General features: G+C 37.3%; 1 protein-coding gene across 6 annotated transcripts in view; it reads left to right on the top strand.

Moving 5' to 3' along the window:
• Positions 1–17,175, top strand: part of CFAP47 (cilia and flagella associated protein 47) — a 492,283-nt gene that overhangs the window by 269,254 nt on the left and 205,854 nt on the right. For all 6 annotated transcript variants that reach the window (XM_041740236.1, XM_041740239.1, XM_041740237.1 and 3 more), the window contains 2 exons: positions 9,107–9,218; positions 9,972–10,198. In XM_041740236.1, the coding sequence (XP_041596170.1) occupies positions 9,107–9,218; positions 9,972–10,198 (339 nt within the window). The remainder of the gene's footprint in view (positions 1–9,106; positions 9,219–9,971; positions 10,199–17,175) is intronic.

Consider the following 17,175-nt stretch of genomic DNA (forward strand, 5'->3'; position numbering starts at 1 on the left):
AAGTCCACCTAGTTAGTTCCTGTTCTTATTAAATGTGTGATAACTGCTTTGCCATTAAGAACCACCTGTTGAAAACTGTAAAGTAATTAGGCCTCAATTTGATAGCTTTCCATGTGTAAAACAGAAACATTTCTACTAATATTGCTATCAAGGAAAGGCCATTTGTTTCATTTTGGCTGTTCCATTTGAACTTTCAAATAAAAAAAATGAGATGACTTATGTAATAGCTGTTTGAAAGTACAAACTGTTTACAAAACTTCCATCAACGTTCATAGAAATTCTTAGCTTAGGGGAAAACCTACAAAATCCCAAAACATTTATGCTATCAAATGCCAAGACTCCGAAAGCATTTTTGCCCATGTGTGGATGGGGCAGATTGAATGGAGGAACCTGGAGTAGAAATATGACCCAGTCCCTGAGGAACTGCACTTTCTGGAAGGAGGGCTTGACAGACCCCTATGCAAACATTGCAAAGTACAAAGCAATATATTGACACAACCCCAGGGTTGTCTGTCTTTCCTTTCATGCCTGTGTGAACATAGTACATAGAGCAGATGCTCTACATAGTTCTCAGTTCCCAAATAGGAAGCCACCTATCACTGTTGGGACCATCCAAGCAAGAGCAGGAATCCTTGACATGGGGCCTGCATTAATACTGGGTTCCACACAGTTGCAACAATTTGCTATGGCCTAACCAGCCCTCTGGTGCCAACCCATGAGCCATTTTATGAAACCAAACCAGACTTCTTTATCTTGCAGTCCTATGTCGTCCCTTTCTGTCGACAGAATTTGGTCTGAACAAATAGAAACCAAAGTCCAGGTATTGTTGACTCGAGAAAGCCAGGATGGGAGTCAGCATCCCTGAGCAACTTATAAGAATCGGTCCAGTCCCACACCGGGGCCCTAATACAGCAGAGAGAGTTTCAGCCTTACCAAGTCAAATAAACAGTTGACAGGACAAGGGTGCCCACTCCCACATAGAAGAGCAGTCAAGATCTTCTTCTTGATTTATGATCTCCAACAATTTAGTCTAAGACTACATCTTACCAGTTGTTATATTATGTGTCAGTCTTTCCATCTCTCTCATGTTTGCATGAGTAGGTGGAACTACTCATCTGACTTTTTGCCCTATCCCTCATTTCATTCCCCCTCAGCCTTTTGTGTCTTTCTGTCTCTGCTGGTACAGAGATTAAGCTGGCAGTCTCTATTGTGTCTATTTTTTAAAGATTCTATGATCAAAGTACAACTTTTTTCAATCATACTTAACGTGCAGACTTCAGTAATTCTGGCTTTTGTTTAATTTTATTGAACATGAAGGTAAAAACATTAAATTATGCTAAAACCTTATATAATTTTATATTTAGACAGAGTAATTTCAGTTTTGTGAAAGTTTTTAAAGATTTTATTTATTTATTCATGAGAGACACAGAGAGAGAGAGGCAGAGACATAGGCAGAAGGAAAAGCAGGCTCCATGCGGGGAGCCCAATGGAGGACTCGATCCTGGGACTCTAGGATCATGCCCTGGGCTGAAGGTAGGTGCTCAACCACTGAACCACCCAGGTGTCCCACGAAAGTTATTTTTATAACTGGAGGGACTATCATTTGAGGGTGTGTGTTTTTTTTTTTAATTTTCCATGATTTTTAATGGCAAGCCACATTTTATTCACCTTTTGATTTTTTCCATTCTATTTGTTACACTGCATATTTGTTGTTGCTGTTGTTTTGGTAAGTACACTCCTTCCCATACCTCTGAGTTATTCCCAGGGAAACAGAAGATTTAATCCCATCTGGCCCATACACATTTTGAAAGCATTTATTAACCTTATGATGCCTGCTGACAATATGGGAACAGGATAAGTGAACTTTAAACTCTAGGTCAATGTGGTAAAGGTTCACCAAGTTACACATAGTTTGAGCCCCCTCACTGCAGAGCCTTCTCCCCCTTCACCTGCTCTCCTTTTTGTGAAACTATCATCCTGCAATAAGCCCTGCAGCCTTTGTAAAAAAAAAAGCATGAGAAGAAAATCTGTTAAAGAGAATTTTGTACCTAATGGTAGTTATTTATTCTTGAAATTATCCTCTGGGTTTCTAATCAATGATCCTACCAGTTAGTCTGTAAAGATTCCGCATGCCTCTGGGATACCAATATTTTAGCCCCAGGGGATATCCTTTCAAATGACATTTAGAATACAAGGGAACAATACCTATTTTCCCAAATCCATGTTAATTTTATTTTATTTTTTTTTATTTTTTTTATGAAAGATCTTTCTTTTATTTATTTATTTATTTTATGATAGTCACAGAGAGAGAGAGAGAGAGAGAGAGAGAGAGAGAGGCAGAGACACAGGCTGAGGAAGAAGCAGGCTCCATGCACCGGGAGCCTGATGTGGGATTCGATCCCGGGTCTCCAGGATCGCGCCCTGGGCCAAAGGCAGGCGCCAAACCGTTGCGCCACCCAGGGATCCCCCATGTTAATTTTATGAACCTTTTTTTAAATTGAGATATAACTGACAGATAACATTGTATAACTTTGAACTATGCAACATGTTGGTTTGATACATTCATATATTGCAATGTGATTACTACAATAGCGTTAGCTAACACCTTTGTCACATCACACAATTATTGTTTCTTTGTTGTGTGGAGAACAATTAAGATCTAGTCCCTTAGAAACTTCAACATTTTTAATGTAGTATTATTGACTATAATCACTAAGCTGTGAATTTGATGTCCATAACTTATTTATCTGATAGCTGCTAGTCTGGAACTCCCTCATTCATGAAGGAAACTATAGAATATGGAGTATGACTCTTGCAAGTTTTAAAATTTAACAGCCTCAAGCCATATTCTCAATAATTTCATTATATTATTGTGTTCACTTCTCCCAGTACAATTTGATTCACCAAGACTATAAAGCCAATTTTGTAGGCATATAGAGAGTGAACACAGAAAGGAAATGAAGCCTGAACTCAGGGGAATCACATTTCATGGAGAAGGCATGCTTGCATACATGAAACATATCCACCAATTCTATAACAGAGCCAGATTGTGACCATTTCTAGAATAGAGGGAAGAATGCATTTCTATATGATAGTAAAGGCAAGGATAATTGACTCAGAGAGGAATTTAGTTAAGAGGATGAGTGGAAATTTGCCAGTAAAGCAGAGTTTGGGCAGGGGAAAAGTGTGCTCAGGAGAAGATTCTGAGAACATGAGGCAAGCAGCTGAGCATGAAATTTCACACTTGAATTGCCTATTCTGAGAGAAGTTTGTTGGAAGTGACAGAAAATTGATTGGATGGATAAGGCAGACTGATAATGAGGAGGGCAGTGAAATTTTTAGCTGAATAACTTAATTATATTATTATCATTATTGTTATCAAAAGCAGGAAGGGATTGAGCATAGACATGACCTGATTTCATCTTTGTTTGAAAAAGTGTCTCTGAAGCCAAAACAGAGAATAGATTAAGAGTTGGAGAAAGAGACTGGAGACCAAGAGACGGGCTCAGAGACTCTTGTAGTCTATGATAACTACTCCACACACCTCCATTCTCTATTGCCTTCTGGTTTTTGCATACCAGCAGTAAAGACAGACAGAAGGATGTGAAAAGCCAACGGTGAAAGAAGAGGTGATGATATTGGATTTGGGGGAAGGAGCAAGAGAACAAGAGAGAACCACAAAGATGAATGTTGATACAAAGATCAATCTTAATGACAGTTTGCATGATGTTCACACTTGAAGCAAAGTTTCATTTATGTGCAGAACAAACTGATGGCAAAAAATTGAATAGAAACTGTTCTGAGAAATATTGTGATAAAGACAAAGAGAGATTGCTAGTCTCATTGCCACAGTAACTTCTGGATCCTAAGCCCAGCTTTCTGTTATTTGATGAGATGTTTTCCGACAGTATGCCATACATTTTAGTAAATGATTCATGTTTTATGGCATTTAAGTATATGTTGCTTTCTCAAAATGTCTGTGGAATAATCTCTCAGGCAATTAAGACTGAGTTAGGGGCACCCGGGTGGCTCAGTCACTTAAGCATCTGACTCTTTTTTTTAATAATAAATTTATTTTTTATTGGTGTTCAATTTACCAACATACAGAATAACACCCAGTGCTCATCATGTCAAGTGCCCCCCTCAGTGCCCGTCACCCATTCACCCCCACAACCCCACCCTCCTCCCCTTCCACCACCCCTAGTTCGTTTCCCAGAGTTAGGAGTCTTTATGTTCTGTCTCCCTTTCTGATATTTCCTACACATTTCTTCTCCCTTCCCTTATATTCCCTTTCACTATTATTTATATTCCCCAAATGAATGAGAACATACAATGTTTGTCCTTCTCCGATTGACTGACTTCACTCAGCATAATACCTTCCAGTTCCATCCATGTTGAAGCAAATGGTGGGTATTTGTCGTTTCTAATGGCTGAGTAATATTCCATTGTATACATAAACCACATCTTTATCCATTCATCTTTCGATGGACACCGAGGCTCCTTCCACAGTTTGGCTATTGTGGACACTGCTGCTTAACCATCGGGGTGCAGGTGTCCCGGCAGCATCTGACTCTTGATTTTGGCTCAGGTCATGATCTCAGAGTCCTAGGATTGATCCCCAGCCTCTGGCTCCCTGCTCAACAGAGAGTCTGCTTAAGGATTTTCTTTCTCTCTCTCTCTCTCTCTCTCTCTCTCTCTCAAATAAATAAATAAGTCTTTAAAAAAGAAATTGTGTTAAGAAAGTTGAACATTTTAGTGCAAGCTTACAAACCTCTTTATATATTTTCTGTTCACCCTGAGTCTCCTAGAACACTCATTCTATGAAAGATCATATTTTAAAAGAACAGCAATTATTCTTACTGGTCAGTTTCACATCATAATTATGCCAATGCCAAATAGCCGCCTACAGTGATTAATGATCTCTCTCTAGTGTATGGAATTTAACATTTTAGAATTTTAGCTTAGCTCTCACATGCCTGTTTAGCCATCAAAATAATATAATATTGCTCAGCTACTTTAAACAAATAAATCACAAAACAGCAAAGTCTAGGCCCAAGATTAAAAAATAAGTAGAATTTGAAGACCTATGAAACAACATGGGGATTTTCTATCTAAAATGCTTTTTTCTTTTTTTTTTTAAGATTAAGGTTATTTGTGTCTGGAGGGTATCCATGACATGTCCAAGGTTACCCAGCTAATTAGTAACAGAGCTAGGATTAAAATTTTTCTGCCGATTCATTGTTTGTGTTCCTCATTTCTAGGTCGTTAACAGCTGGTCTTGTAAATTTGTGTGCAACTGTCTTATCTGAGGACTACACTTAACTAGATACACAGGAAGAACAAAATATCTTTTGTGAGGGTTTCTTACAATGGACAATGGGCTTTGGCATCTTTCTGGAAAATATAATAAAAACCCAAGTAAACATCCTGGCTGTAAAATATGAAATTAAGGGCGGAAAGGAAATTTAATAGCTTATTAGAATAGCTCACATTGACAAGTATCTGTTATGTGTCAGATAATTTCATTTCTCTTGTCACAGCTTCCAGACTTGGAATGTAAGGGACTTCTCTGCTTTAAGGGAGTTCTTTATTGCTTTTTTATTCCTTTCCTGGTCTGATTTTATTGCAAGAAAAGTAGAGGGAAATAATTAGATGATACCACAGTTGATTTTCCTGAACAATTTTCTGACACAGGCATTATTTTCAATTAAGTTTCTTTTTAATGAAAAAGAACACTGAAAATGAACAAGTTAGACAAAATAATTTTTTGAGAAATGATAATATATCGTCTGTGTAAGAGGTGGAATTAAATGGAATTGAGTGGAGTTTTAGTTACTGATATTTTAGTTGACTAATCCATGGCTAGGAGGCTTTTTTATAATGCATATTTAAGGGAAATACCCTGGCAAATAGTGGTTTGATCCTTTTGTATCAACTCCCATGAGTTGGTATTCATTTTGATTGAGAAGACAAGCTATAGATCAGGTTTCATTCAGGCACACTTTTAAGAAAAAGTGTAATTTTGGTAACTCTATACTCACCGAGTCTGATTTCTTATGAATATTATATTTTGGGTAAAACAACTGATTTTTCTTTAGATAAAAATAAAAATGAGAAAAAAAGTAAAATAAAAGTAAAAACTTAATATATTTTCCCTGGTCTTTGTTGAGTACTTCAATTATCATCAAAAAAATTCCATGTCATTAGTATTGATCACTCAGTTGTATTTGTAGTAAAACATGCACACACAGAAAACACATTTCAGATGGCTAGCTTGGATTTATGTTTGCAGAGTACAAGGTTGCTTAGGAAAAAGTACTATATGAAAATTTTATATAATGTACTGTTTGTTATCCAGACTGTATGGATTTAAATGCTAAACAATTTTTTTAAAGATTTTATTTATTTATTCATGAGAGACACAGAGAGAGAGAGAGACAGAGAGAGAGAGAGAGAGAGACAGAGAGAGAGAGGCAGAGACAGGCAGAGGGAGAAGCAGGCTCCATGCAGGGAGCCTGACGTGGGACTCAATCCCAGGTCTCCAGGATCACGCCCTGGGCCAAAGGCAGCGCTAAAATGCTGAGCCACCCAGGCTGCCCTTTGCTAAACAATTTAAAATATTCAAAGTTTTCCATATTTCTTTTTTCAGCATAAACTGAAGATAATTGTGGGTTATAATTAATACAATTCTGTGGAACATGATCATATGAGAGTAGATGACCATTAACCTTATTGTAAACAAATCTCAATCAGTGTTTTTATTTATAGGGTAGCTATAAATAAATTGACTTCGTGATCAGAAATTGTTTATTCTTATAATTTCTAGATTAATTTTCAGTTTTTGCCATTTCATATGTTATCTAGGATATTTACAATATCTTAGGTTATGTATTTTTGTTATGTGATTAATTTCCTTTTATATAATTTATGTGTGCTGTCTCTGGAATAGTCTCTCAAGCATACAGTTAACATTGTTTTAAGATGGTGGGGCAGTTCAAACTAGTTACCATCCCAGCATGGAAGCTAAGTTTGTTTCCTTTTGCTTTCCCAGTAGTTAGTTACATGCCTTTCACAAGGTCATTCTGGCAGAAGAATCTCCATCACATGGCTTAGCACTAAATTTGCCAGTGCTCTTTTTCATTAGTCCTCCAAGTCTTGGCCCTACTCTAGATCTCTTCAGTCAGACCTGTATTTAAACCATATCTTCAAATGATTTATATGTCATGAAAGTTTGGGAAGCCTTGCTCTTAAAAAATGATCCCTCTCCATTTAAATGGATCTCTCTTATGTGCCTACTAAGTGCCAGGCAAAGGGTTGGGTTCCTCATATGTGTTAACCTTGTTTAGTCTTTGCTACAGCGTTACTATGATTCTACTTCTTAAGATATAAATAAGCGTTTTTAAGACTTTCTTATGAAAAATATAAAATACCATTCTGTAAACAAAAACTGCAATTAATCCCCCCTGTACTCTCTTCCCAGCTTCAACAGTGCATGGCCTAACTTGTTACATCATTATAATGAAGCAAATTCCAATCATCACATAATTTTTTCCACAGATCATTTAGTAAGAATCTCTACAACAAGAAGACTTTGGTTTTTTGACATAACATTGATACTGATATTACTAAAAATATTGTAAAGTTTTTTTTCTTAACATCAAACAACCAGGCATTGTTTGTATTTCCCTGATTATCTCATGATTGTTTGTACATTTTTTCTGTCATTTCTTTTTAAGTGTCTTTGTTCAAATTGTAGGGGAGGAAAAATTATTTTTCCTCTACCCTTCTGAATTATTGGTTGAGTCTCCTGTAATAAAAGACAGATTAACAAGAAAAAAATACACATTTATTAACATGCATACTTCCTATATACATGAGAGGTACCCAAGGGAAAATGAGGAATTCCTCAAGGTAGCTTAGAATTCAGGCTCAATACCATCTTAAGAGAGAAAAGGGAGAAAGGGACATTGGCCACTTAGAGGAGAGTAAATGATTTTTAGGAAAGATGAATGGGCCCTTAGAAGAATAGACAGGACACCTGATACTTTGTGATAAAGTTTGGTGTACAGTATCAACTTTCAGGCTCCTTCTGGTAAGAGTCAGTCCTTGGTTTGTGAAATCCACAAGGAGGGAATTTATGATATTTGAGTTTCTTTTGGAGGATCTGTCTTTAGGCAGATAAGGCAAGTTCAAGAAAGCCTCTCCTTGCATTTGCTGTCTTTTAAGTGCCTACATTTCAAAATTATTAATATAGCAAAGCGGCATATTCTGGGGTGACATTTTCTCCTTCCCTTCAGAATCAAGATTTAAATAATATTCATCCAATTGGATCATATGTCTTTAGAGACTCCCTCTCTCCCCTTCCTTTTCATTTAATCTCTAGATTTCTAAAATGAACTGGGTTTTGGTTTGGTTTTTTTTTTTTTTTTTTTTGATCATCCCATTTTACAGAGGCCAAAACTGAAAGTCAGAGATTTACTAAATTTACCTGAGGCTTAGTAGCTAGTAAATGGCAGTACTAGCATGACGAGCATGTTGACCTCTACTGATCTTTCCCCATATTGTGTTGCTGCCCTTGCATTGACCCCACTTTTATTTTTACTCTTTCTGTTTACTCTTTTGTATTTCTTGCCTAATTACTTATTCTAAAAGATCTACAGATCCTCATATGCTCACTTAAAAAAAAAACTACACTTTAAAATATCAACACTTGAGAGCTCAGACATGCAAAAGTGATGTTACTTCTCTCCAACAATAAATTACAGAACGAAGGAAAAAATATTTTCTTCCTTGATTGTTTATGTGATTTAAGCTAGCAGTCTACCAAGGATATTTACAGCTGCAAAGATCAATTGCTGTCAGTGCCATCCTGGGGCCTTCTTAATACGCCTCCCTGCTCTGGATGCACATACAAAGTTTCCTCCACACTGTGGGAGGGCTATATTTAAGCCTTACCTTTCACTCCTCATTTAGGGCTTACAGTTGCTTAGCAATGCACAATGCATGGATGTTTTTATAGCATACAGATTGTTCTCAAAGCAGAAAGATTTATCCTGATTTTTTCTGGGCTTTTGAAATTTAATATCATTGTGTGGTTGTGTTTTAGATTGGAGAATTAATTTACGTTGTGGAAGGAAAAGGCATGATCCCCTTGCCTTCCTCCTTTCTCCCAAAGGATTCTTCAGCTCCACTTGACTACAACATTTCTCCAGAGGAAGGTAGAGTAAACATATGTTTTATTTCATTTAAAATGTTAAGGACAGTGCTGTTCCTCATGGAGTCGTCCAAGCGTACTCACAGCAAATTTTTCCCAGTAAAAACTGGGAAGTCTTTTGGAAGGCTCCCTTTAACTTTATTATGTCAACATTCATGGAGTAGAGCGCCAGATTAACAATGAAAACAATGTCAGTGGTGCTTTTCTTTAAATCCTTATTGTTCATTCTTCTGTTAAATATTGAAATGTGGCATTCAAAATATTTACTCAGCAAATTTTCAGTTTCCCAAATAATTGAGAAATGGCCATGCTCTCAAATTCTACATATTGTAATATATTACCTGAACTTTACCCTACATTCTGAAGTGTTAGGTTGTTAGTGAAAGAAAATGCCAGTTCTTGGCGGTCCCCAACAGATGATGTCTTTACATTTATTTCTACTTCCCTTACCTTCTAATCACTGATAGCACAATGATCACTTAATGTTTGAACTTAATGTTGATATTTCTACAAAAGAATCCTTTGAGTTCTTTTGAGCATTCTTTTTAGAGAATGCTGGCAAAATACCTTTAATTCCAGAAGACTTACTCTTCTTGAATTACTGAATCAGAACTACTCTAAATGAGTTACCCATGTTACTCTGGTTGATAAAGACCACAGCTACAGTTCTGTATTTTAAACCTTCCAAGTCCATTCTGGATAGCTTGTCAAGGGCATAAATGATCATTGCAGTCATGAATGCTTTTGCTTCCCCTAGCGCTTAGTAAGGAAAATCCAGTTCTGTATTTGAAATGTGAGCTCCGTCAAATCTTGGATGTGGACCTTAAGTTGCCACTGACGAATGAAGCCAAGGAAAAAGCTTTGGCGTTTGCAGCACAGCAGCAGATGTCAGATATAGAGTATGAGCGACGGCTGATCACAGGTACTCTGGAAAGCAGTAGTGTTCGTGTGGCCGTCGCGCTCCTGGGGCTGACCAAGATTGAGGTGAGAATGCAGGGCAGGTGATGCACATAAACTATTCTCTTTTTAAAATGATGCAGAGGGGCACCTAGATGGCTCAGTAGTTGTGTGTCCGCCTTTAGCTCAGTTCATGATCCCTGGGTCCTGGGATTGAGTCCCACATTGGGCTTCCCACAGGGAGCCTGCTTCTCCCTCTGCCTAGGTCTCTGCCTCTCTTGTCTGTATATCTCATGAATAAATAAATAAAATCTTTAAATAAAATAAATAAAATGATGCAGAGTTGTTACTTAGTTGTAACATTTTTACATGGGAAAATGATGAATGCTGGTTTTCTCAAAAAAGCTCAGTAACTTTTTTTCTTTCTACCTCATTAAAAAATAAGTCTGAAATAAAGTGTTCTACGAATGTTAGCATGACTGCTAATTTTAGTAGTGATAACTAAATTAGTGGTGACTTAGGATACTAGTACATTTAGGCATTACAGTGTGGCCACTGAATCCCCAGTTGCCTCCAGTTCTGACTGTACATTAGAATGCCCTGGAGAACTTAAAGTAATAGTAGTGTCCGGCCCTGCTCTAGAACAATTAAATGTAAATCTCTGGAAGGGAGTGAAGAGGGATAGGTTCTAAAAGTTGTCTAGGATTGTCTGTGCATCTAGAAAGGCTCATCCCTGGGGTCAGACTACCAGGTTAAGAATCCAGACTCTGACACTGTCTACCTGTGTGAACGTGGGCTGGTTACTTCAAAATCATCAATCTTCAATTTTTTCTTAATTTTTAATCCAAAGATACTGGTAATTGATGGAAGCTAAGTGAGATAATTATGTAAAATGCTTACCACATTACCTAGTATATAAATAAGTGTTCTCTATATATGCAGCATTGTTGTTCTTGTTACTACTATTACTATTGATCCTATTATTATATCTTGAACTCCATTGTATAAATGAAGTAAGGGACAGTCTAATCTCACAGAGCCACCAAAGTGATTCTTTCAAAATGTAAACCTGGTCACATTGCTCCCCTGCACAGATTCCTCTCTTGGCTTTCCAGCTCATTCAGAATAAACCCCAACATCCTTAGGACAGTCCTCATGACCCTCCCAGTCAGTCCCATCCCTTCCCTGATCTCACCTTCTCCACTGGAGCCCATTCATTCATGTCACTTCCTCAGGACAGGCCTCCTTGCTCATCTAAAAATCCCAAGGCGTGCTCCCCATGCCCTGTGCACTTCTGTGGTGAGTTTTTCTAGATATTAGAGGCTACTTCCCTCAATTACTTCAGGCCTGCTAGAATGCTACCAATGAGGTATGCTTGTACTTTTTGTATTTTTTTTTTAAAGCATTACTCACTTCTACCAGGTGCTTTTCAAATGCTAAATATCCTTCCACTTTCTCTGTAGATAGCATTTACCACCTGAGAGTAATATATTTGTTTGTTTACTCATTATCTATCTCCAGCAAGGGAATTTGTGAGAAGATATTTGTTCAGTCAACTCTCATGTCACCAGTGCCTAGAAAAGTATGCTATGCCAAAGGTAGTCAATAAATCTTTGATCAGTGTAGGAACAAATGGTAAATGTTTTCATCCTTGTTGGAGATTTACCTTCATATGTTACCTTATATATATTGCAACAAAATACTCAGCATCATAGGGATGATTTCTTTTTTTGTTAGAATGCTAGAATCAGTACAGTCTAAGCACAAATATCTAACATTTAATGATAATATTTTATGGATGACCTGGACTTTTAAGTTCTGATTAGCTCAAAAATATCAAGGCCCAAGTCTCTGATGCCCCCTGGAATGACCCATCTACACTATGCATTCAAGAAGCTGATGGCTCTCTTCAGTTCATACCAACATGGTTACTTCTATTACAGAGCAGTGAATTTGGGAAGGTTTTTATCCAACTTTCAGTATAGAATTACAATAGAAATATTTGACATGTGACCTTTTCAAACCTTAACCCTATCATAGTACACTCTCTTGCTGTCTCTCTCTTTCCATTTTTTTTTAAGATTTTATTTATTCATGAGAGACACAGAGAGAGGCAGAGACCTACGCAGAGGGAGAAGCAGGCTTCATGCAGGGAGCCCGATGTGGGACTCGATCCCTGGACTCCGTGATCATGCCCTGAGCTGAAGGCAGATGTTCAACTGCTGAGATACCCAGGCATCCCATCTCTCTTTCCTTTTAAATTTGTTTTCCTTAGGGGTGCTGGGTGGCTCAGTCGGTTAAGTGTCCTGATGCTTGATTTTGGCTCAGGTCATGATCTCATGGGATCAAGCCCCCTTCTTGGGCTCTGTGCTTAGCAGGAAATCTACTTGAGATTCTCTCTCTCCATCTCTTTTTGCACCACCCCCACTGTCTCTCTCTCTCTCTCTCAAATAAGTAAACCTTAAAAAAAAGAAAAAATTGAGCTTCTTCATTCTTACCTCTTATCAAAACATTTTATTTAAATGAGAAATGCTAGAAGGAGATGGATTTTTTCAGTGGATTCCCTTTCTATTATTTATGCATGTATATAGTTTGTTTTTCTCCTTCTTTTAGCTTTCTCTGGAATCCAGCACACTCTGTGTTTATTATTGTATTTATCAAACTATGTTTTGTATAATATTTATTTTTATATTTCCCTGCTTCTCTAGGATTACGAGTGCCATGAAATTAAAAATCTTTGTTATGTGTTTTTTGTTTAGCCCTTATTGTCTTGTGTGTGACAGGTGCTCTGTCACTGTTTAATTGAATTGAACATGTGCCCACACAGACAAATAACATTGTAAGCCTGAGGTCTTTGTGTCTATGCAGCTTGCCTCATAGCCTGATTTTTCAGTCACAGTCATCTTGTTTACTTATCCTTGTTTATCTCCCACATTTGCAGGATGGGTATCTGTATGTGTGTACTTCTCCTGACTGGTTGGTGGAAATAACAGCAACCATCATCATCATCATCATCATCGTCATCATCATCATTTATGAAAAAAATGTTGACTTCTTTAAAATTAAAATTGAAATGTTTTAAATAGTCTCTAAATTTAAAAATTCCAAGTTTTTTTTACCTGAAAATTACTACTTCTTTGAATTCTGTGAATATCACACATTTTTTGATTTCAGCAAAAACTTTCCAAATCTACAAAGTAGCTAGAGAAGAGTTGAATGTTCCAGTTTAAGAAAACCAGCTGCAGCAAATCAGAACTCATAAATGCACCTTATTGTGCTCATATACATCTAATCATAAAGCGTTCTTTTCAAGTGCAATTATCAATGCACTCTTGAAATACAACAATGCTGATAATTTTTGCAGGGGAACAGTAAACAAGATTAACTTCAAAAATACTCTCTCCTTATATAGTATTTTATACCATTTTTTCCAACATGTTTTTATGTGCACATTTCCAAATTATTTCAATGACCCCATGGAGAAAAGTAGAGAAGGTATAATGATACTTGTAATACAAAAAAATAAAATGACTGAGGCATAAAAAGACTTCTGTTGCCCTTAATGACAGGTGGCAGTTACAGCCATATCATGGTAGAGACATCATTGTATTTTAATGCTGAAAAAGAGGAGTGCCTGGGTGGCTCAGTTGGTTGTCTGCCTTTGGCTTGGGTCATGGTCCCAGGGTTGTGGGATGGCGCCCAGTGCCAGGCTCCCTGCTCAGCAAGGAAGCCTGCTTCTCCCTCTCCCTCTGCCTGCTGCTCCTCCTGCTTGTGCTCCCTCTCTCTCTTTGTCAAATAAATGATTATAATATTTTTTAAAAAATAAAGCTGAGAAAAAAATCAAAGACACAGAGAGACACATCGTCCAACTTCTTATTCTTACAGACGTGCAAACCAAGACCCCAAAATAGTAGGATGGCAGCCTAAGGTCACACCACTGATTTGTGACAGAATAAGAATAGACCCAGGTTTTTGCCCCTTCATCCATTACTCTTTTCCTTCTCCTGCATAGTCTTCAGGTCGTATGTTCACTTCTTAGTCTACTACCAGGAAATTGTATAATGGAATGAATGAAAGTCTAGAATACTCAGTTATAGCGTAAAATAACTACATAACAAAACCTAAAATAATCCTTGAAATAAATCTGTTTAGAACTAAATCTAATCAAATATATGTGATCACTTTTCTACCAAAGAAAAGTGACACATTTGACTAAATTTTTTTGGTAGACAACCATGTGAAATTTTAATTTTTGAAATATTTATAGAGTAATAGCAGTATGATGTATCTACTTTATACTGTGAGAGACAGGATCTTTTGTCAGGAGCATGAGTTTCTGACACTTTACCACTTAGCACTCATTTATTGAATTCACATTCTTCTGGCCATTAATAAATCAACTCTAACGATATACTCAGTGCTATTGGAAAGATTCAGAACTTACAGGGTAGTTTCCTTCTATTTTCTGTTAACTTTTTCAAGTTTATGTTTTAAAAGCCATGCTATATATACTCTGGGATAAATGGTAGGAAAAATCATTGAAATTTTGAAATTTAATATGTTTTAAAAAGGAAGCCTAAAAGATCTCTTTTGTGAGGATTCAGAAGGGTAAAGAAAATGGTTTTTGTATTTGTATGATTTAAATGTACTTTGAATCATGAATCTATTGGTACTGTCAAAGATAAAGAAATGAGGATAGACTCTATTCAGTAACTGTTGCAATAGGGAGAAGGATCCAGCATGAACTAACCTGAAATTTATGCAGAAGGAACTGGGAGTTTTAAAGGGAGGATGAGAAAGTGAAGAGGGATAATGAGCTGGGAACTTAATGATAATGGGCAGAATCAGGAAAGTGGACATTTATAAGTGGGAGAGGGTTGGTCAGTGTGATCTGGATTTGTTAATTGATGCTTATCAGCAGAAGACAAACTTGGAATCTTTATGACTGGAGATAGTGATACAAGTTAGAACAAGGTACCTACCTGGCTGGGATCATTATCTCCTTGAATGTTTGCATTCTGAGGTCCTTAAGAAAATAGCTCTGGGTGGCAGAAAACTTACATCTCAGAAAGGAGAGAGAAAGGGATGGATGGGAGTAGAATAAAAAAAGGGAGGTAGAGAAAGGACTTACAATAGTAAGCTTTCTAAAGTAACTGCTCTGATAAGAGGGGGTTTAGGGGCCTATCTACCTGTCATTGGGTCTTGGCTGAAACAAACAGTATATTCTCATGGCAGTATTAAGCTCTCTCAGGTAGGCACTTTAAGGGGAAGTGGGATCATCCTAGGGATATGGCCTTAAGCTGTTAGAAATTATGTCAGTGCTTGTTTAATTAAGTCTCTTAGTCGGGGCGAGGGGAAGGGGGTAGAAAAAATTGTTTGTGCTGAAAATCTGTAGTTATTGTAAGCCAAGGTTGAGGGCTACTTGAGAAGAGGAGTTGGAGGAGCCTGGCTAGAGTTTTGCCAAGAAGAGGGTCTATGTCAATATATCATGACTTAATGACTTGAAGATATAAAAGGCAGATGATACACATTTAGGTTAAAGAGCCGGTTGCTAATGTGAATATATAATTTGTTCGCAGTGACTAGAAAAATGAACCAAACACAAGTGATGATGAATGTAAATGAATTAAGTTTTTTGATTTACATGATTTTAATTACCAAACTAAAGTAGTTGAAAAATGTTACTTTGTGGGGAAAAAAATCCCTGTGGATTTTGTAGATAACAAACCCAGTGAATGAGAAAATTGCTGATGGCACCAACATTTATTTTTGTTGAGTAATGATACCATGACCACGATCAAGATGATGATGATGACAATAATGATACTAATAGCCAGCATTTATTGAGTATAAAATATGCTTCAAGGACCTGGATTTTTGTTTTCACTTTAAATGTTCATACCAGGGATATAGGCAGGGTGTACTATTGTTGCCCATATTTTACAAATGAAAACTTTGTGGCTTTGGTTAATAGGCTGGCCACACTTACTTAAAGTTGGGTTATAAATGCAGCCAGTCTGTCTTCAAGAGTGCTTGGACTAACCATTGGGCTGTACTATATGGTTAGCAATAGAGCATCCGGATAAATATAAATGAATGCCTACCTTTGGGCTTTGCATTGCTTGGTTCACACTTAGAGAACTGGCTTTCCCTTCAGTGTTACATTTTAAGAAGGACAATGTTGACTAGATTGTGTCTTGAGGAGCATATGCATGTTGCTGAGTTGTTGTGACCCACATTTATAAGCAGTGGTTGAAGGGACTAAACATATCAAACCTATTTAAAAGGTATGTTTGGAAAAAAAAAATAAAATAAATAAAAGGTATGTTTGGGATGGGGGAGGGAGGAAGAAAAAAATATGTTTGGTTGTCTGTGGAGAGGCAGGCCTTAATCTTCTACACATATATGTGTACATACACACATATACACACATATATTCACAACATTGTTATTAGGAAAAGAGAGAGGACTAACTGTGCTTCTGCTAAGAACTCGAACTCAAGGGTTAGATATCAGGGAACACAGGGACCAACTGAAGGAGGGAAGCACTTTCTCAATGCTGCTATTCAGCAGTAGAATTGGTTTTTCCCTGAAGCAATGAATTCCTCAACACTGAAAGGATTAGAGCTTGGGACATTGAGCATCTGTTAATAAAGGATGATTCCATTGGTTCTAAAAAACATGTTAGTGTTATCTTCCACCAATTAAAATAATAACGTGTCTAGGGATCCCTGGGTGGCGCAGCGGTTTGGCGCCTGCCTTTGGCCCAGGGCGCGATCCTGGAGACCCGGGATCAAATCCCACGTCGGGCTCCCGGTGCATGGAGCCTGCTTCTCCCTCTGCCTGTGTCTCTGCCTCTCTCTCTCTCTCTCTCTGTGCCTATCATAAATAAATAAATAGAAAAAAAAATAAAATAAAAAATAAAATAAAATAATAACGTGTCTAAAGATCGAACAGATTCCATCCCTTGGTGAATTTTTCCCCAAATGTGGACTCTAAATGCATAATGCTTTTTTTTTTCCCTTGGTGTGTTTTGGAGGTAAAGGCTAACAGAATTACATTCC

Source organism: Vulpes lagopus, chromosome X (genome assembly GCF_018345385.1).
Source record: "Vulpes lagopus strain Blue_001 chromosome X, ASM1834538v1, whole genome shotgun sequence".
Taxonomy (NCBI): domain Eukaryota; kingdom Metazoa; phylum Chordata; class Mammalia; order Carnivora; family Canidae; genus Vulpes; species Vulpes lagopus.